This window comes from Pempheris klunzingeri, chromosome 21 (genome assembly GCF_042242105.1).
Source record: "Pempheris klunzingeri isolate RE-2024b chromosome 21, fPemKlu1.hap1, whole genome shotgun sequence".
Taxonomy (NCBI): domain Eukaryota; kingdom Metazoa; phylum Chordata; class Actinopteri; order Acropomatiformes; family Pempheridae; genus Pempheris; species Pempheris klunzingeri.
The window spans coordinates 8,531,370-8,553,129 of NC_092032.1; the positions used below are offsets into that span (position 1 = coordinate 8,531,370).

At 40.4% G+C, this 21,760-nt stretch overlaps 1 protein-coding gene across 1 annotated transcript in view; it reads left to right on the forward strand.

The window, feature by feature from the left end:
- The window catches only part of ctnnd2a (catenin (cadherin-associated protein), delta 2a), a 198,274-nt gene that overhangs the window by 137,051 nt on the left and 39,463 nt on the right, over positions 1-21,760 (forward strand). The window contains exons 14-16 of the mRNA XM_070853339.1: positions 747-960; positions 10,610-10,796; positions 19,811-19,928. Coding sequence (XP_070709440.1) covers positions 747-960; positions 10,610-10,796; positions 19,811-19,928 — 519 coding nt within the window. The remainder of the gene's footprint in view (positions 1-746; positions 961-10,609; positions 10,797-19,810; positions 19,929-21,760) is intronic.

A 21,760-nucleotide genomic window follows, 5' to 3' on the forward strand; every position in this document is an offset into this window, starting at 1 on the left:
TTAATCATATACCTGACTATGATCTTACAAAATCCCTGACTTTGTGCAAGTGTACCTAGAGGCTTTTACACATTACTGTACATATGCATGGTCATGTGAGGAAACATGAACCAGACAAATGAAAACGATAAACGCAGACAGAATGGATATACAAGGGCAGGCAAGCAGACATAGCACATTTTCAAAACGCACGGAGAAACATGTAACAATGGGAAGTTGAGGAACAGGTTGAGCAGACAGACATGCATAAGAGAGGCAAAATATTGTAGTTTAGTTAGATTATAAGCAAAGCTTGAGTCACAGTTCCTTTCCCTTCCTCATCTATGTAATTAAGTGTCATTTTGTGAAAGCACAGTCATTAGCTATCTCATAGTATGTTTAATTAGTACACACCGGGTTGTTAATCTGATTGGCAGGACTAACAGATACTGTAGGCCAGACACACATACACATACACACTCCCACACCCACACGCACACACACACACACACACACACACACACACACACACATATAATGTACACACATAGTAACCACCTGCATAAACCAACTAACTGTTGACCAACATTTTCTGGTGACAGAAAATGGATTGAAGTATAGCAGAATAGACTTTGTGAAGTCTTTGTGTGCATCTCTGTGAGTCAATAATCAGTTTCTGTTAATGAATAGATTTTTTGGGGTTGTCATATACAATAGATTTAAGTAGCAAGTTCATTTTTCATTGATGCAGTTTCTGTGATCCTTAGATCCGCAGACAGGGAGGCATCCAGCTGCTGGTCGACCTACTGGACCACAGGATGAGTGAGGTTCACCGTAGCGCCTGCGGAGCCCTGAGGAACCTGGTGTACGGCAAGGCCAACGACGAGAACAAAGTGACCCTGAAGAACTGCGGGGGTATTCCTGCCTTGGTCCGTCTGCTTAGGAAGACTGGAGACGTGGAAATCAGAGAGCTGGTCACAGGTACAGTATGTCCAACTGTGGCCAACCAACTTACACCTCACCTCCCTGGCATGTATATCATGGTGTAGCTGCAGTTATTTTCCAGCATGACTCTGCTTCTGTGGCCTCAGGGTACGCTATAATGATGGTGTGTGTGTGTGTGTGTGTGTGTGTGTGTGTGTGTGTGTGTGTGTGTGCGTGTGTGCGTGTGTGCGTGCGTGTGTGTGTGTGTAATATACGTTTATGTGAATGAGTGGACAGAATTTAATATATAGGGATGCAAAGATCAGTCATTCTGCTATATGCAATCACACCTTATACAATCTGTGTAATTTGATGTTTCTTTGCAGATCTTATCGACACAATACAAACATTGCTTGTTCAATTAATTTGTTTCTGTTTTTTCTAACTGTGCTCATACTCCTTTTTTAGTGACTTTAGACTGTGTCTACGTGCACACATACTTAGAAACTGACACACACTTTCACACACACAGATCTGCTGTGTACTCTAGTCTCAGGTGGCCTTGACAGTGCCACTAGCTGTTTTAGCTGAGTAGTTTTACTTCTTTCAGAATGTGTACATTTTATTTTTGATCAAAGAATATTCTTCAGAAAAGATTAATGCTGGTATTCACTCTTCAGAAATCAAGGCTCTTTGGTGCCAATGCCAATAATATTTGCTATTGAATCAGAGTTCCCTTCAACAGACTAATAAAATTACTTCTCAGAAGAATGCAGAGGATTTTTTCTAAACACCATCTCTCTTCATGATTGTTTTGTTAAGTGTCCTATCAACTTATTTTTCATATGGTTAAGTTGCAATGCAATATAAGTTTGTCTCTGTGTTTTTTCTGCGTGGGTGCATGCAGACGCTCACAAAAATGTGTACGTGTAAAACTAACATTCGACTTTCTACCAGCTAGTGTGGTGCTTTACAATCACAGGTCAATCTTGTTTTAACCTTGAGGGCATGAGCAGTACAAGTTAGCCAGAGCACTGCGGACACACACATGCAGCAGTGCACACTCCCACACGCACACACACACTTATTGTGGATATACAGACAAATATCTGTGTAGGCAAAAGATGTATGGATTACATTTTAACACCCACCCAAGCACGCAGACATTACATGGCTATGTAATGAAATGGAATAGTTTTCAATATGCCTCCCACAAGAATCTACTGTTTTACTACAGGCCCTTTAATGCTGCAGCAAATACTAACTCGTGCACTGCGTCCCCCACTGCTTAACACAGACACACAGGCGCTCACCCTCACACATGCACACCACCTCAAGCATATATGTAATCAAAATGTGCAGCCACAGTTATTTTCCAGCATGGCATTGGTGCTACAGCCTCAGGAAAGTTAGTAATGATGAACCGCTGTGTGTGCGCATCTGTGTGTGTTTGTGAATTGTGTTTGGGCATATGTGTCACAGGATTCAGTCTGTAAAAGTTAAAATCTGTGATACTAATGAAATTCTGTAAATAATAATCAGTGTCTTATATATGGCAAAGGCACTCACAAGTGGCTGAAATAAGAGTTGGCTGCAATCTGAATGAATTGGGTGAGCTGTGACCTGTGATAGGTGGGGACGTGAATGCTGACAACCTAGCAGATGTTCCAATGAGCAGTTCTCCCTGGCATTTTAAGAGCACTTGCAATGGCTCTCATGACAGAGCCTTGTCTCTGTTCTACTCTCCTCCCCTGTCCTCCTCTCCTATTTTTCTTCCCTCCTCCACCCATCTCCTTATGTCGTTCCCCCTTCCTTTTCACGCCTTTTCTTCTCTCTCCTTCATCCCTATGCATGCTGGCTCTCTGTGTGGTTTCAGTGTCTTGCTCAGCTGTGTGTATCTGCACTTGTATCACCGTTGTTTCTCTCTGCTCAGACAAAAGCACTGTTGCTCCGCCAGGTTAGTCCTGAGATAAGACTGACATATTCACGCTCATAGAAGAGGATTGGACATTCACAAAGATAAAGTGCAATCACACTCATTCACTCATACACACACAGACACCTACTCGACCAGACACACAGTGACACACAAATTCACGCTAAAACATATACTGAGATAAAGCCGGTGGGGCCTCCCCTGTTCAGTTTGACCTCTGACCCCATTGTTCCTCTGTGAGACGAAGGTCGTCCTCACACACGCATGCTCAAACATCTATCCCTAGACACATCCCTGTAGGCCACTCACTCTCAGAGGAGAAGGGGGCCCAGTGGATCACAGCAGTGACAGCCAGTAAGCCAGTGAGGAGGTTTGTCCCTCTCTCTTTACAGACCTTTTGCATACTGATAACAGCCCTCTTGAGAAGGGTGGGGAAAAGAAGTAGGATGGAAGGGCTATATTTTCCCATCCTTTTTGCTGTCACTGACACATCTGTAACAGGTTTAATGGAGGCGGGAAATACAGCTTGGAAGGGAAGGGAAATTAGACATATACAGGTGGATGACTACAGTTTGGGAAAACAATAAGGAAGGAGGCAGGAGTGGTACTAAATGCTTAGTAAAATCAAACAATTGATGTTATTTTACCAAAGCTTTTTTCCATCCTCTGTGCACAGGCTCCTGCTGCTCTGTAAAATAAGTTTAGTTTTTTATTCCAGATAAGAGTGTGCACCAATCGAAATTCACAGAAAAAGCATTTAATGTTGACGCTAAGCAAAACATGTCAGTGATGAGAGTCACCAGACTTCACCAATAGGGACACTCGGCACCTTGAAGAACGTCACTACGGTGCTGGAGAGACGGAGATAAAAAACACAGCTTGGAGGCGGAGTGTGCGAGTATTTGTGTGTGGTCTGTAAGAAGATTAACAAATGAATTAAATGCACTGCAAGTCATACCACATCATATTTTGAGCTCTGCCTTTTAAAAATAGTCATCTTGCACAAACACACATACACACACACTGTGAAATTCTATCTTCCCCTCTCCTTTTCCCCGACTCTTCCTGTCTTTGCCCTTCTCTGTCTGGCTCTCACTGCTGCTGGCTGACTGAATCAGTGTCATGCATGACTCTACCCTGTTGTCTGTTTACTCTGCTACTTAGCATTGAACTCCACATTTCAACTGTTTTCTTGCCAGTACAACCATATTTTGAAGTCTATTTTCATTTGCCTCGTGGAACACCCTGCTGGGGCTGTAATTCACCACTTGAAACTGTTGCATAATTACTCCGTAATTCAATTAGGCATGTGCTTTAAGTGTGTTTTGTTACAAAATAGAGAAAATGAATACAATGTGTTAAAATTCTGATTATGCTGCATTGGCCATTGAAACAGTTTTAATTAGATGTGTCAATTTGGCTAAGAATTTGTGCACAACGATACCATTATTATAACATTTGCATGGGCTCTAGTAACTACACACACTGAATATGTCAAGCTTAATGTTTACATGTTGAAAGTGGAGGCAGCTCTGCAATAAAAAAGACAACAATCAGATTAAAAATTACTGCTAGTTGATTTTAATGGTTATTGTAGTTTCTTGATCTTATTGGACTGGTTGCAAATTCGTTTCTTGTTTGTGTTCTGTGAGTTGGTGGTGCCATAATTTTGAGAATACCAAGTTTGGGGGAAAAAAAATGAAAACCAGCACTATAAAAAACTTTGTTAGCTCCTCTGCACCAATATGTATGAAGATCGGATTTATTGCTCCGTCAAATTACATTCACCTCAAAGCATGATCTTCATTAATAATTTGTGGCTAGTGAAAGTAGCTAGTGTGACTGTGAAAGCAAGCAAATGGCAATTAGTGACCACCAGAGGTTCATCGGAGGAGTATCATATTCTCAAATTACATCAATAACCACAATCCTCAACAGCTGGAAAAAACAGTGGTTGTGCTGGGCTAGCATAGGCACTTTTTTTTCCAAATACTCTAGCAGCAAGTCATAACAAATCAGCCTCCTCATTACTGCTGCTCTGTTGTCAGCTTGGTCAAAGCACTTCCCTATTCTCTGTGATTAAATAATCTGTTTAGGTCCGGGGAAATGAGACAAGGCATATGTTTCTTTGGTGACCGGAAAAACCTTCACTCAACAATTTAAATCTCCTTGTCAGTTCTGAAGCTTTATTGGCTTCTTGAGTCTAAGCGTGAGGTAGATAGGACGAAGTCAAGGCCTCCGGGCCTGTCAGTTAAAGTGTGGTCGATGCAGAGGCTTTGAATGTCAATTGGAGATGCTATCCTTACTCGTGGGCTCACCTTGAGGCAGCGTACCATGGCATGACCCTGCCGCAGCTGCTGCTGCCAGCTCCAAAATGGTTGTTGAGCTGAGAAGCAACTGCTGAGGAAAGCCACGTGTCCAAAATATGGCCATTTGTGCAAACGTCTTCACTTTATAGCTCTTAAGATGTTGATGAAAACTGGAGGCAAATGTACATTTTGGGTATACAAATTTTCCATGCAATGTTTGTTTAACATCACAGTCAAATAATACTGCTGCCATCCTTTTCTGGAACATTTCTTCACTTTGGTTTGTGTTACTGCAAGGCATGAATCTTTTCTCCATGTAGATGTTCAAAGCTCCGTGTACTGTTATAGTACTTGCCAGAGCCACTTTAATGAGTCAAAGCTCATAACTTTCTTTCAAAAATGCTTGAGGACGTAACTCCATCGAAGTCATTATGGTGATTCCTGTGGGGGAACAGGAGGTCTAAAATGTTAGTGTGCTGCATAAGTTTCTGTGTTGCATTTTCAATGTAGGGGATAAAATCCCAGCAGGTGGATCATTATAGTTAGAGTTAGTTACTAGGAATGGTAAGATTCACTGATCATTAAGTGATAACTTCGATTTAAAACAATATGGACTGGATACAATGTGGACATCTTTGCATCAGTAAAATCTGATTTATTATCTCCGCCGTTCGTAGGCCAGAAGAGGACCATGTGTTTGGTCACGTGCATACCTGTATCTCTCTGTCTGTCTGCAGCTTAGAAATTGACATCCAGAGAAAAAATTTTGTCTCATTTTGAAGCGGATCACCTGCGGATTAATTCCATACCCAATATGTTATGACCCACTAAAGTTAGGCATGATTCGAAATGAATAAATCCCTGTTTCTGTTATCTTGCAGGGGAGTTGGTTGGAACACTTTTCACTCTCTGCCACAGGCCAATTTCTCTTGCATGATTTATGTTAGAATATTCCAATCAAGGTCTCAGCTAAAAATAAATGTTTTTATGTGCACAAATGTTTTCTAAAATTAAGTGATTTGTGATTAAAGTTGCGCATTTGTACCAACAAGACCCAATCAGAAACCTGCCAATACTAATTTACTTTTGAATTTACTTCCTATTTTTTGCACTACAAAGGACTTGTGAAAAATCCTGTTTGTAGTGATGAGGTGCTTACTGAGTTGCACTGCAAGAGAAACAAATATGTGGTTCCCGAAGAAGAACCGAAGAAATAAAGTAAAACTTTTTGTGCCATATTGAATTTCATTCAAACTTATTTTTTCCATCACATTGTGTTGGATCAATGGTGTTGAATTGCACTGGATCTCAATTGTATCGTGCTGGTGTTAACGTCATATGTATCTTTAATGTAATGGATCGTTGGCACTGTATCGAGTTGTGTATCGCATCGGCCTCAGTGATGGAGATGCACATCCCTGCGCTTCGGAAACCTACTGCAGGATGAAAAGTTGTGGGAACTTGGGTTCAAGTCAGCAGTTGTTAACCTGCTGCCACCTGTAATGTTATCTAAAATCAATATTTCTTTTTTGATTTTTGATTCAGACATTGTTGTAGACACATTAGCATTGTAATTTGTCGTCTTTGGCTTCACTCATCACCAGGTTCTGACCCCACGGCTAACTAATTCACATCAAGTCGCACAGATGAAGGCTGTTTAATAAAACATTGCCACTTGAGGCCTAACAGGCCTCACTCTCCCTTTACAAGTCATAGTCTCATTTATTCATGAATTCATGCAATCATCTCTCCATTTCCCCAAACCACCCAGCTCCTCGGAAACTGTCTGTCAAGTGTCTAAGGGGAGCTAGTCAGAGGGGGGAGAGAAAGAGATAAAAACAGGGAGAGAGAGAGGCAGAAAACACAGACACATACACACACAGGTGCACACCAAAGGCTCTACTATGATGTCATTGTCTGTTGGTCACCTGATGTTATACCCACAAGGACACTGGGCTTAGCGAAGCATTACAGATCTATGTTTCTAGAGCAGGCAGGTGTGTGTGTAAGTGTGGATGAGTGTGTGTCAGCCTTGAATTTGGCCAATGTTAGACAGGGGCAGACACAATGTCCTTGCCCCAGAAAACTCTGAGGAGTCTCTCCCTCCTTGTGTCTGAGCGTTCTGTATATCTGTCTGCAAAAAAAAATTAAAATAAATGTATAAAAAAACAACAACATTATAACCCCACCATCTCACATTTATTTGTGTGTGTGCAGGTTTTTTGGAAACCTTCTAGAAGCCAAAGAAAGGCAGCTGAGTACCTGTTTTGCAAGGCAACAGCCAGGTTCACGTCAGCTCATCAGAGACACCAGTGTTTTAACGTGATTGTAATCACACACTGAAAACAGTCGGTTTCAAAGAAATCTTTAAAAGTACTGACTTATAACTGTGTTTTGCCCAATATGGTCTTCACCATTACTAAGGGTGGCACTGAGTGTGTGTGTGTGTGTGTGTGTGTGTGTGTGTGTGTGTGTGTGTACACTTGTGATTGTGAATGTTTGAGCTTTTACCTTGGTTTGAAAAGAGCCCATGAGAGGAGAGAGATTGAGACTCTAGATGTGAAACAAGAGGCTGATTATTGTGAAGTGAAGGGAAATGTTGCCATGCTCCCACGCACACACACACACACACACACACACACACACACACACACACACACACTCACACTCACACTCACACTCACACTCACACACACACACACACACACACACTCACACTCACACTCACTCACACACACACTCACACATGCAGTCTGAATGTGAGCACTTGATTGCTGCCAAACAGCATACAAGGTCATCGCCTTATTATCACCCTCCTCTTCTTGTCCTCTCAGTGCTCTTTCTCATACACACACACATTGTTGTCCTCTTTCACTCTCTATCTCACCTTCTTTTTCTCTTTTCAACACTTCTCACACTCACATTTGTTTATCTCTCTGTCTTTACTTGCACAGGTTTATACTTGGCTAGAGTTGTGTTTTTTATAGTCTAACATTGGGATCTTCTCTTATTCTTTGCCTCCCATTAATTTTCTCTCCCTTTGGCTTCTTCCTTCTCACAATAAAATTCGGTTACTTGTTTGACCTCCACATAAGTTTTACCTAGAATTTTATTTGGAAATAACAACTTTAATTAGGAATTAAAAACATCTCTGCTCCTTAAAAAAGGCAATGTTTTTTTTTTTTTCTTTAGTCTATTAGTGGCTGTCTCATTGTTTTCTTCTTCCCTGTCTTTTTCTTGGCCTTTTCTCCCATCCCTTTGTCTGTCATTAGCAGATTGTTAATGTGATTAATACTAGATACTGTATAGTGTAAAGCGTCAAGGCTGGTGTTGGTGTTGGCAACACAGAACTAGCAGCTAGTCAACACCCATTGCCTCCACATAACTTTGAATACAGCCTTTCAGTGAAGTGAGGCTTAATTCATTATCTACTATTAGTAATACAACCTGTCCTGGCCCTGTCCTATTTTCAGTGTGGACCAAAGGTTTTTACAGTTTTTTTTGTTTTTTCAGTCTCTAAACCACAAAAATTATGCATTTTTGCCTCTTTACATTGGCAGGTCTGAGGTCAGAGCTGCCTCTGTGGAGCTGTTAGGAATGTGCTGTCACGCTCAACTTCAGCAATGCTGTCGTTTCAGATGAGAGATAGTAGTAGCTACCCTGCTTTATGTACTCTCAAAACCTAACTAACAAAACCCTGAGATAAAATAGTGAATATTGTTTTTTTTTTTTATGAAAAGGAAACCTTTTAACTAGCTGACTGCCTCTTTGAACACAGTCCATTGTGTACAGAGGACAGAGTGATTTGAGTTGTGTCCATATTGTATTTGTGGTAAAAAATGACATCTGTCACCTGGGACCTACGACATCTGGAGGCTGACACCAAAGGCGTGAGAGATGGTGACCTTAAACAACGCAGCTTATTATAGTTTGTCATATTAAGAACGTGTGCGTGACTCTTCTGTTCTCTCAATCTGTTCCCGTCTCCCTAAACCATCACTCAGCTCCTCCTGCTCGCTTCTCCTCTCATTAGTTTTCTATTTCGGTGTCTTTCATTTCTGTCACAATCTGTTTGACACATTTATATGTAATGCTTTGTTACTATATCTGTCTTTGTGTCTCATGCTCTCTCAGTAGGGATGACCAGTGAACAGTGCAAGCAGCCGGGACTTAGTAACATATTTAGAATGCGAGAATGCTGATGGAGACTTTGGGTGTGCGTATGTGTGGTTTGCATGTGTCTGAATGTGTCACAGCTGACCAACAAGGCTAGTGCTGTCACCAGCCTGCAAAGAAGCATCTGGTATTCCATCTGACAAGAAGGAGGAAAGTGTGTGTGTGTGTGTGTGTGTGTGTGTGTGTGTGTGTGTGTGTGTGCGCACCCATACGTCACGTGTTGTTGATATTGCCTGTGATGATACAGTGGCACGCCAGTCTCCTTGCAGGTGATTGAAAGTTTCTGCTAACTCTTGGATACTCCTAGTACGTCTCTGCATATGCTTGGAGTGTATTTGTGTATATTCATGTGCGAGTGTGATTAATGATGCACTGGTCGGGCAGTTGGCTTTCCTCCTGAACCAACAAACTAATTAATTTCCTCAGACATCACACGTATCAGGTAGATTCGAGAATAAAAGAGTGGGTGGCATTCTCAGATGTGAGTCATTTTCGGCCCACCTTGCCAATCCTGTGCGTACTTCATTTGTGATGTTCCAGTGCAGCTGAAAGTCTGGTCTGGCTGAGATCAGAATTATTATGCAGTAGGTTAAAAACAAGTTATGGGTTGTTTTCATTTCTTAATGGAACCATTCCATAAAATGTGTGTTCATGTACAAATGGCATAGGGAAAGTTGAAAGAGGGAATGAAGAGGTGGAAAAGCTAAGTGGAAAAGAGTGCTGTCCTCACTTAACTGTGGCAAGAGAACACAGATTTGACAGGAATGAATAGAAATAAAAAGAAAAAAGGATTCACGCTGTGCCTTGTGGGAATCCCAATAAAGAGAGAGAGAGCTATTTTGTAGGTTAATTCATCTTGGCGTGTTTAAATGAAGAACATAAACCAATCAATAACAATCATTTATGTTGTATGCATTCTTTCATATATTCCTAACATTTTTACGAGTTTTACGGCCTTAACGTTGTAAATCACATATAGAGGCTTTGCTAGAATAAATGAATGCTATTATACTTTATGAGCTGTGCATAGAAAAAGATTGACTCTGCAGACAAATGGAAAATAAACAGTCTTCATTAGATTAGATTTATAATTAGAATTAGAATTTAGAACAGAATAAATATAATTCAGAATTTTTCATTATTGCAATTAGCAGACTCATGACATTCAATTTGCCATTAATTACATCATAACTTTTCTCTCATACTCTTTTTTTTTTTTTAATGATTTATGCTAAATTGATATACTTTCCCAATGTGAATTTCTCTCTGCGTGCTTTGTGTGCAGGTGTGTTATGGAACCTGTCGTCATGTGATGCTCTGAAGATGCCAATCATCCAGGACGCCCTGGCCGTTCTGACGAATAGCGTTATCATACCCCACTCTAACTGGGACTCCTCCCCTAATCACCTTGACGACCGCAAGCTCCACCTTCATACCTCCCAGGTGCTGCGCAATGCTACAGGCTGCCTCAGGTAAAAGCAGTAGACACACACACACACACACACACACTCCTATAGTGAAAGTATGAACTTTTTTCTTCTTCTCTCTCTTCCCAAATCACACTCTAATGTTTCTCAGCAAAACAGTATATAGATCAAACTATTGTGTCATTGATTTCCTGCTGACATACAGTGGTAGTATGTTTAATTCATCATGGTTTCAATAAGTCCCACCAGTGTATGCAAGCTGTGTGTGTGCAAAAGCATGTTTCATGTAATAATACCTACTGAGATTTACCGTAATGAGGCAATTTTATTGTGTGAGAATGAATCTTGTCTCTTTTGAATCTTCACTGCTGTGTGATTATAGATGCATATATTCACAAGCTACTGTATAAACAATACTCTGTACACAGTTGTTTCTCTCTCTCTCTACCTCTCCCCCTCATTTGCTCTATTTTTCTCTCACTAACTTTTGCTGGTAACCATGGCAACAACTCCTCCAATTGTACAAGTCCTCTGTGTGTCAAGACTTTCTTTGTGGTGCATTGTGCTGATAAAATGTGCTCCTAAGTTGTTAAAGCTTGAAATAATGAAGGACAACTTACAGCTTGGTAGATCACAGTGCTTATTTGTCTTTTCAGAAGTGAGAGGAGTTCAGTAGTTTGACTTTTCTTACCACATCACTAATCAACTTTTGCCCACTTAAACTGGATTTCTTATATGAAATCATAAAAGTTACATATCCTAAATACTGAAAAAGTGCTTAATTTCACAGTATTTAGTACTTGTGCTTATTCAAGGTTATTACTTTAAAAACAAACAAACAAAAACCTTCTAAAAGACGCTCTAAAGGCTCAGTAGGTAACTTATTCTACTTATACAGCGTCATATTTGCTGAGACTGTCACTGTATCCCCACAGCAGAACATAAGACAGGTAGTGCTCTCAGTAAGACAGTACGATAGTTGTTATTTTATTTAAATTTATTTATTTTACATTCTGTTTGTGTTTGTGTGTTTGATTTGTATGTTGTTGGCACAGAAAAGGCGCTCATCCATGAACACGCGCTTTCACACTAACTCCACAGACGCTTTAGATGGTGCGAGAGAAAAACAAAAAACAAAAAAACATCCATGTCCACTTGGCCGTCTCTCTTTGAGCTGTATACTCAATCAACCACCAGCAGCCTCTGGATTAAACCTCACCCCACTCTCTTCCCCACTCTCCTTGCAGAGCTCCTCTCAAGCTGTTTCGAATGGTTATCTCCAGCTATTGAATGTCTCTCAAAAGCATTTCAAAGCCATTTTGAAGATGTTACAAACAGGTTTTTGTATGTAGTCCTATAATTTTGTGTGTAAGGTGCTGCACTGTGTGCATGTGCATATGTGTATGCAATCAACATACCAAAGCAAAGGCTCCGGTTGGTCCTTTCATTGTCCCATTTGTTATGACTTTAAATGTGAATACTAGCTTGCATAATTGTGGTTGTCCCAAATATTCAAAATGTGTAAATGTGAATGTTGACTTGCCAGATATTTGGACAGTTCTACTTGGGGAAGACAACAATCCAATCAGTGGCAAATAATCGCACCATTGTTTTTGTACATTTCTATATGTTTGCTGCACCAGTGTGTGCTCCACCTTAGAGGATCTACCATATAGTGAGGTAAACCACTTTGATTTCTATTCTAAATTTGAACTGCAGCTTGCAGTCTCAGGTGTATTGCGTAGATGCATCTCGAGACAGTGTTGCATAAATACGTGTTTGGAAGGTAAAATACAGTGCAGCTTTTAATGATTATACACAATAAGTCAATATCACAAACACCAGTACAAATTTAATTCAGTCCATTAATAGTAAATATTATATTGTGGAAACTTTTAATGCTATTTATTTGCTAGGATGAGTCAGAGCAGTGCCAAGTTGGTATTTTTAGACTGTTGCATATTGTATTGTATTGCATTTGCATTGGGTTTGCATTAAATATTGTCCACCTCTGCATGGATGGGGATGACATCACTTTTTAAGGAGAGGATGATGTAATAGGTTTTTAGCCACTGATATAAGAAAAAAATCTAGAGAAGAAAGGTTTTGTTTTGGAGCAGCATCTAGAGCACACCCTGCCTAACCAGACGAGAAATCCAGGCTGTATAACTTGTAGTTCTGCCGGGTAACAAATTACGTCAAATGACGGCACTGGTGACCTGGCAGAGCAACTGATATTGCTGCAGGAGAGCTCCACTTTCTCTGCCAATATTGCTCACAATGAGCTAATTATTTCTTCAATTCGCCACATTTACCAACAGTACTGATTGTGGCTAAATTTCCCTTTAAGGCCAAATGAATTTTAAATGGTTCTTCAATACATATCATACATGTCTAAAGAAAACACATTTTCCCATCTAACCACTGTTGGTATCTAATGATGCAAATTGGAAAGAGTTTGCTGTAATGTTTTTCAAATGTCATTTTTCAATATGTAAAAACTCTGCTAACTCTCTAAAAGTCAGTAAATCTCACCATGTGCATGGCTAGATTGTAGGGGCACATGGAAAATATGCATGTTGTGATTTGAAGCATTGCAAGGCTGCACGCTAAATTTTGTGCATTGTGGTAATCAGAATTTAATTTAGTTGTGTTCGTCCCAAAGCAAGGTATGTGGCCTTATAAGACTTTTAAGACTACTTATATGTTAAGTTTATTATTCTCTAACTCAAGTGTTTACAGAACTTTAGTGTACTTGTGTTACTTGTGCATGTGTGTGTGTGTGCATGTGTGTGTGCTTCTAAAGATTTGGGAGAAGACAAATGATGCTGTCAATGCACTGCTCCACACTGTGAAGTTACAGATCGAATTGTGAGCTATAAAGGAGAAGGAGGACAGGAGAGTAGAGGAGAGGAGGGCCAAAAGTTGGAAGGATTAGAACAGAGAGAATGTAGAAGTGGTGAACAATGAGAACCAGAAACTAACAGGATCTCAAAGATGGGAGCTGAGACACAGAGAGTAATGACGGTGTTTCTGCTGCTCTCCGGGGTTGTTTTCTATCTCACTATCTGTTCTGGGGGGTTAAAGTGACACAAGGCCACAATGCTCAGGCCCCAGTGTACCTCAGCTCAATTTCAGACCCTCATTATCCCTTCGCTGTGTGTGTGCTTGTGTGTCTCTGTAATGTGTGTGTGTGTATACATACCTTTGTGTACACTTGTATATCTGTGTCTATGCATGTGTCTATTTATGTGCGTTTGTGTGTGTGTGTGTGTGTATATCTGTGTCTATGCGTGTGTGTGTGTGTCTATTTATGTGCGTTTGTGTGTGTGTGTGTGTGTGTGTGTGTGTGTGTGTGTGTGTGTGAAAAGCAAACGCATTTAACTGAATCAGTCTCAGGAATCACAGCTGCCATGGGGGAGTTGCATATGATAATGGGAGTGAACTGCTGTCGTGGCATCAGGTGTTTCGATTATGGGTGTGTGCTGGTGTGTGTGAGTGTATGTATTTTTGTGTGTGTTCATGTGTGCATGTATTAAATGTGGGCCCAACAGCTAAGGGTGCTCATGGACCCATATGTTGTCTAATTGAGTGGTGGGCAGTAAAGGCCTCACCCTATTCACACATAGGCATGCACACACACACGCACACACATACATACATACAGGCCAGACACAAGGTCTCCTGTGGAGAGGGCTCCATATCCTTCACTCAGGGGCTGTTTACCTCCCGGTTGTTGGTTTAGAGCCAAGCTGGAGAAATCACTGCCTCCACGCTGTATACATTGTTTTTGTGTGTGCCTGTGTGTGTATTTCCTTATTACAGACTCAAATACTTTCAATTTCTTTCCTTTCAGTCACCCACAGATGTGGGAGAGCAGGAGGATGAGTTATTGCATGAATCAAGAATAAGGAGTGTGTTGTCACGAACAAGTTTGTTTCCATATTTTTTTTATTAATTGGTTTGAATGCATGTGCGTGCCATCTGGTGATGACCCTCTGCTGCCTGTGCCCCCCTCACACACACACACACACACACACACACACACACACACAGGGTCAGACACTTGTGCAGAGCTACCACATACCAGCTGTTTGAGACAAAGTCATTTGTCCCTTGAGTAACATTAGAGGGCCATCTGTCCGAGATTCACTCCCGGTCACATCTTTCCTGTACATGTTGTATTCTAACAAATACAAATGTAGAAATTGACTGACTTATGATTTACTCAGCGACTCTCAACTAGTTTCCTGGAGTTCTGCAGCTGCACGCTGGAAGAGAAAATTAATGTCAAATGAACCTGGTAGTATTCTTTACTGTGGTCATATTTACCGTAGCACTTTGTGTACTTTACACCACTAACTACTGTGAAACATTCTCATTTTGGTAGTGCGATTGTGGTTGTAATCGTAGACACTTTAAACATCAAATCAATTGGAAATTGCATAGATAACAGGTTATGCATATTTTCTGTAAGAGGAGACTACAAGGTTTGATGACAAAGATATTAAACAGTTTGTTAAACATTTTAAGTCTTTATTAGATAGCGACAGTAGAGGATCAGGAAATTAGAACGAGAAATGCAACAAAGATCCCCAGCCAGGTCCAAACCAGGGGATAATCAATCATTATCCCAAAAAAGGATATCTTGGTGTCTTTATGTCAGCAGCCCAGCAGAGCTCCTGTGAGTATTTTCATTTACGTTTTTAATGTGTTTCCCTGACGTAGGGCTCATACCACAACACTGTCACACTTCTCCCCATGTTTCCTCGCAAAATTTCCCATAAGGGTAAGCCAACTGCTGTTAATTACGCTTCAGGAAGAGAGAAACGACTGAATGTTACTATTTAATTACTAGGACTAGTGCACAATGTATTTTTCAAAACACTCTGAGATAAAGTTGGGGAAATGGCTTGCTCTTTAGCCCTGGCACCATTGGCACCTTGCTGTCACTTAACTGCAGCTAAAATAACAACTGTTAAATTCTGAATGGGATGTTTAATCAATTCTCTGTCTTTTTGCTCAGTAGGTAATTATTTAACGATGCAGGCTAATGAGTTAGACTGAATTAATGAGGAGTGACATCAGATAGGATGAAGTCTAAGCCTGTAATGGACTCGCTAAATTGTAGAGATTACCAGTTAAATTTAAAGACATTCTCGCACACACACACACACACACAGAATAAGTAATAAATAACCAGCATATAAGTGCTAACATGCCCTCTTTGAGAAACGTGTTTTTTAGTGTTCCTGCACACACAGATTGCTTAAAATGTCACTTTCCCATCTCATCCTTCATCTTCTCATGAAGTACGCCGTCTGATCTACTGTCTCTCTCTCTGAGCAATAACCATATGTGGAGATTATGTTACTAGGGTCCATGAATCCCTCATGTCACAGTGAGGAAGCTGACTCAAACAAACAAGCTGGTATTATCTAAATAATCTGTGATGGAACACAGCAAGATGTGAGAATGCCTGAGGACACATTACACCCAGAAAAAAAAAAAAGTTAGCAGGCTATTTTCTGCGTAAGAAATCGTAGCCTCACTGTGCTAGTCTGTAACCAACACAGAAGGAAAGACATGTTGCAGAAAGGCACAATTTTTCATGCTTCATTACAGAACCACTAGACTAACAAGTACAAGGCAGCAAGAACACACACAGATATAGACACAAGCATGTTCACATTATTTCTGTACACAAAAACACACACAATGGCAATGTTCATCTCCAGTCCATAAGGCAGCTGTCTACAGGCTTTTCCAGGGCAGCGCTTCCAGACGGACACAAGCTATTAAGCAGCGCATAACAGGCAGCCAGGGTAGTTATGGACATGACATAGTACATGATCAGCATAACATTTATTTCTAGGTTTTTAAAAGAATGCGCAGGGATTTGTGTGACATGCCAGTAAATCACGGTGTCGTACCAACAAGCTGCAGAAAGACAGGACCCTTGAATGTATTGAGAGTGCATAGACATATTTCTGGCTTTACTTTACATCTTCTATACACCATATCGTTTCTAACATGTTGAAGCGTGAAGTGTACAAAATTGCTCTCTCTTTTGCAAATACCATTGGATTCCGTTGTGATTTGGGCCTGCTCATTGTTGTTTGGAAAAGCCATTGATGAAATCCGTCAACAAAATGAGCCCTTTCTATGCCTGATTGGATTAATGCACCGCTTGCAGGGACGTCATTAATCTGTGTTTATGATTCTGAAAAACGTGCTCTGGAACTTTCTCTAAAACTGTGTGTATCTTGTATTTGAATTGTGCTAATGGATGCACACTTTAGATGAGGTTCTCTCTGTGTGATAGTTGCCAGATGATACAATAGAGAAACAGGAGCTTCATAAATGTTGTTCCATCAGTTTTAGTCAAGAACTTTCAATTCTTGACAGTGTACATATATGCTGGCAAGTATCCCATTCAGTAAAGTTGTCTCAGTTAAACATTTATGTTGCACAGCCAAGTGCCTGTGCCTCCACCCATGATAAGTCATCAGATAAAGAACTTGATAGGAATCTCAGTAGATGTCAGCAGATTCAAGCCTGAGCATTAAAGCAATAAATAACTCACCATCTCTATTTCTAACCCACCAACCTCTTGTCTTTCTTGCTTAAACATTAGTCAAGGTGAAGTGTTTTCACTGTTCTGTTCTTATATGTTGACTCTGCAGAGAACTGTGTTTTTGTTAAGCGGGTTTTCCATCGTGTGCTTGTTTGCCCATTAGCATTCAAAGCAGGTGAAAATGACTTGACCTTCTCTTGGAAGCGGAGAGCCGTGAACGTGAAGTTTTAATTGAGTTCTTGTGTCTTCTTCTCTCTCTCTTCTCTTTTTCTCATCAGTACAATAAATGATTGACCTCATCCCATAGACTGGTGAAACAGCTGTGATCTATTTATTAAACCAATGTGATGGATGAACTTATTCATTCATACCATCACATTCTTTCTGTGCCCACACCTCTTTTGTCTGTCTTGTCTTTTTTTTTGGCATTTCATCTTGAAGGAAATATGTTGAAACTCATGTTACCGAACTTCAATAATTGGTTTGTTAATTGTTTGCTCCCTGCTTTGCCAGTTGTCTGCATCCATATTAACAGCAATGCAGCATAACGGTGGTTCATTGCAGTATTGTTCTCAAACAGCAGTTCAGTGTGTGTCAAATGGCAAATAAATATATAAAAGATGTTAAAAAAAAAACTTAAAGGCTATAATAGAATGGTATTATGATAATAACTCATTTGCAAACTTTACTTAGTGTGTTATTATCCCCGTGACAGCCAAGTAGTTATAAAATCACAATTAGCTGTTCATAGTCATGCTCCACCACTATTGTAGCCCTCCAATATGGCTGCCTGTGGATGTGCTGCAGTAAATAATCTAAAAATCTCTCTGCACTCATCCACTTAAGTGTACCTGCCTCCTCTGAGCAATGTGTTCCCACTCTACTCAACTATCACTACACTAATCGTGACAATATTGTGTAATACAGCAATTTTATAGGACATCACTGTCACCTTCCATTAGCACTATGAACTGAATTGGTAAGACATGAGTTTGCAGATTGGGAGGAAATGTACAGAGTGATTGTGACAATAACACATACTCACACAGACTCACACTGTGCTCGTTGTGGCTCTAAAGTCGATATCCCTAAAAGCTTGTCTTCAGCGTGATACCTGCTCTTACTTAGAAACATCGCTTTTATGTTTCCGTGAGTGCATTTTGAGTAGTAGATTGACTGATGGGATTTATGAAGCTGTATTTAAAAAATGAACCTCAGGAACCTCTAAGAAAAAAGCTATCTGCGAGGTTGCCCTGTGTTTTGAGTGCAAACATGTCTGATATTTTGCTTTCATAAACCATATAAGTGCAAAGTGTCAAAATGATGTCTTCTCCTCTGTCTGGCAGACTCCCTTTCAAATTGTTAATCTATTTAGAATCGATTTACCTATTTATCAAGTTTTTTTTTGGTTATAAATCATTAGCTGTAACATTTTCATTTAGTACTATTGGCATTGATAGTTTTGACCATCTTAACTTTATTCCCTTTCTGTTCATGTGAGCTGATGAATTTACATAAATCATAAATCATACAGAATTATACTATATCTCCATAGAGCCACTCACTGCAGTGTAAGTATTGTTACACTCTGGTCAATGGGCAATGTTTAGCAACCGTAAATCAATTCATTGTGTCATTCTTGTGTTGAGTGTTGTTGATATAATGCATCATTAAGCATTATGTCTTCTTATAGGCAAAGTTATAAAACAGTTTGGCTACATTTTATACTGTAATTTAGTTTGCATGGTCATACATTTATTTACACGTACAGCTCAAACTGAGCTCAAACATGGATTTATAAGGGAAATACAATATTCAATCTAGCTCATGCTACACACCTCAGTTTCATATTTATTTTATTGGCACAGGCAAATGAGTCAATGTCTGGTACAGAGCTTATCTTCATCACAGACAGCTCCATGTTGAAACCCAAACAAATCCAACCCAGCACCGCCCACCTTGTACCTCCAGTACAATTCCTATTCTATTCATTATTTCTGTGCATCATATTGGCAAAGCTGCTAATAATAAACGGAACAATATTGTCAAATTATAAAAGCGGCGTTGGTGTGCGTGTTGGCTGAGAAGTTCAGACACCAACTGTCTGACTAAAGCAGCTTTTTTTTTTTTTTTGTTCCTATTTTTTTTGGACTCAAGTCAAGTGCTTTAGATTGAAGCGAGCCTTCGGGGTATAGATTGAGATGTATCCAGAATTTTAATGTTCCCTTTTCAATTGTTTAGTTTAGGGAGAGCTGCCAGGCTCCCCGTTATCCATCGCTCACTGTTTCTTTCTGTCTCTTTCTCTGCCTCTGTCTTTCTGCACCTCTCGTTACCAGCTTTCTTTTTTCTTTCATCTGTCTTCCTGTCTTATCTTCCCTCTTCACCGACTCTCTTTCTTTCCTCATTTGTTTTTCTCTTTCTGTTTGTCAAACTCATAGACACATACACACATACCCTGACCAGTGTCCTGTGTGTGTTGCAGGAATGTAAGCTCCGCAGGTGAGGAGGCGAGACGAAGGATGAGGGAGTGTGACGGCCTGACAGATGCTCTGCTCTACGTCATCCAGACCTCTCTGGGCAGCAGCGAGATCGACAGCAAGGTGTGTGTGTGTGTGTGTGCGTGGGTCTGTGTGTGTGTGTTTGGCTCTGAACATCTTAGCTTGCATTTATGTCCAGGACTGTGTCTGCACAAGTTCATTCATGCTCTTATTTGCTCCATCTCCATCCATTGTGCTTTGTATTAGAATACATGGTTTTAATACATGGCATTAAAAATGATCATCGTTCAGGATGCCGATGAGAATGAAGCTCCTTTCACTGCCAGCAGCCTCATGGCAGAATAATTTAACTTTTCAAGGAGCGCGCAATTCATTGTTTTATTTCTGTTCAAATAAAACCTCTCAACTTCTGTGTTGCAGAGCATCTTGACAAAATTCGTTCTGCCGGTAGTCAAAGTTGAATGGGTTTATGTTCACTTTGTGTTTTTCTGTGTGAGGACACGTTCATGAAGGTGTGGAGTGCATATGTGTGTTCATGGCACAGTAGGTGGAGGCCAGTCAATACTACATAAACAGTGTTGTGGATGGCTGACTGCTCAAGGTCTCCCTGTCTCCCAGCTTCTCTAAATGGCCATCCTTAATCACTGTTACTCCCACCCCCTAACCCCATTCTCATAGTCAGACAGCAGTCACCAGAGGACTACCGCTGTCGCCACAGTAACAAAGACTGATTGGCAGGTGAACCAGCAAGTGGTCACTGTTGAAATTGCGATGCACATTAGCCACGCGCTCATTTTGTTCTCCGTCTGCCTTTTCCTCTTTTTAGTACGCCTGACTTCCTCCTCCTAAAGCTGTCTGCCAACTGAACAGACAGATGCTGTTGAGTTGGCAGGCTGATCGCAAGGAGTCAACAACACATAATTAATATCTAGTAGCTCCACTTCACCAATGCTTTGTATGGATTGGAGATATGCATTTGTTCTATCAGTCCCCTAAATCAAGAAAGCAAAAATAGTTAGGACAACATATTAAGATTAACACAAGCTGAGGTTGTTCAAGTAACATTACAACTACATACTAGTTAATGTGCCCATTGTATAATCAGTTGTGTCTCCATGCTCTCAGAAAAATTACCCTCGCTCTAAGGAGTCCTCAGGATTTGCGTTTTGATCATCAAGACAGTCTCAGCCCTCTCTTCTTTGCCTTTCATGTTCATCTATCCAGGCAGAGATGCACAAGATCTGAGGAATGTTCACCATATGTAATGTGACAATATGTGTTTTCTAGTCGATTGTCCCATTTAACACACTCTACAGATTACTGCTATTATGTTGTAAGGAAATGCACGAACGTGAGGAAGTTTCAGAGACATTTAAATGGGTTTCACAGTATGCACTGGCACACAAGTAAGAGCCAATTAACTTAACTGGTACAGTAATTTAGAAGGATGGTGCAAGACATAATAGATTAAGAACACCATTGTACATACACAACCAATATAACGCTGGCATTTCATAGATTATATGATGTTAATATTTAACATCTTGCATTAAATGTGGTTGCCAATACAGGGAGAATTTTACGAGTCCATTAATGTGCGTAGTCTAGCGTCCCAGAAGGGTGTTATGGACAAGCAGGTTCTAGCAGCAGTGTGGAATGAAGCACAAGGTCATACAGACAGGCGGTATTCTTGTATTAGTTGGTTTTTAGATACATTCAGAATGGAATTTTTGTTGTAGGGCTGCTACTCGGTAGCTGAACTCTGACCAGGAGACGATACGCACCGCGCAATCATTTTAAAACCTAAGTCAAGAATGTTTTTCAGCTCCTAAACTGTGCAGCCGAAAAAGATCAGGGTTCTGAATAAACGCGAAATAACAGATCGAAATCTGAAATGTCAAAGTACGTTGTAAATAAAATGTAACTTCTCCTAC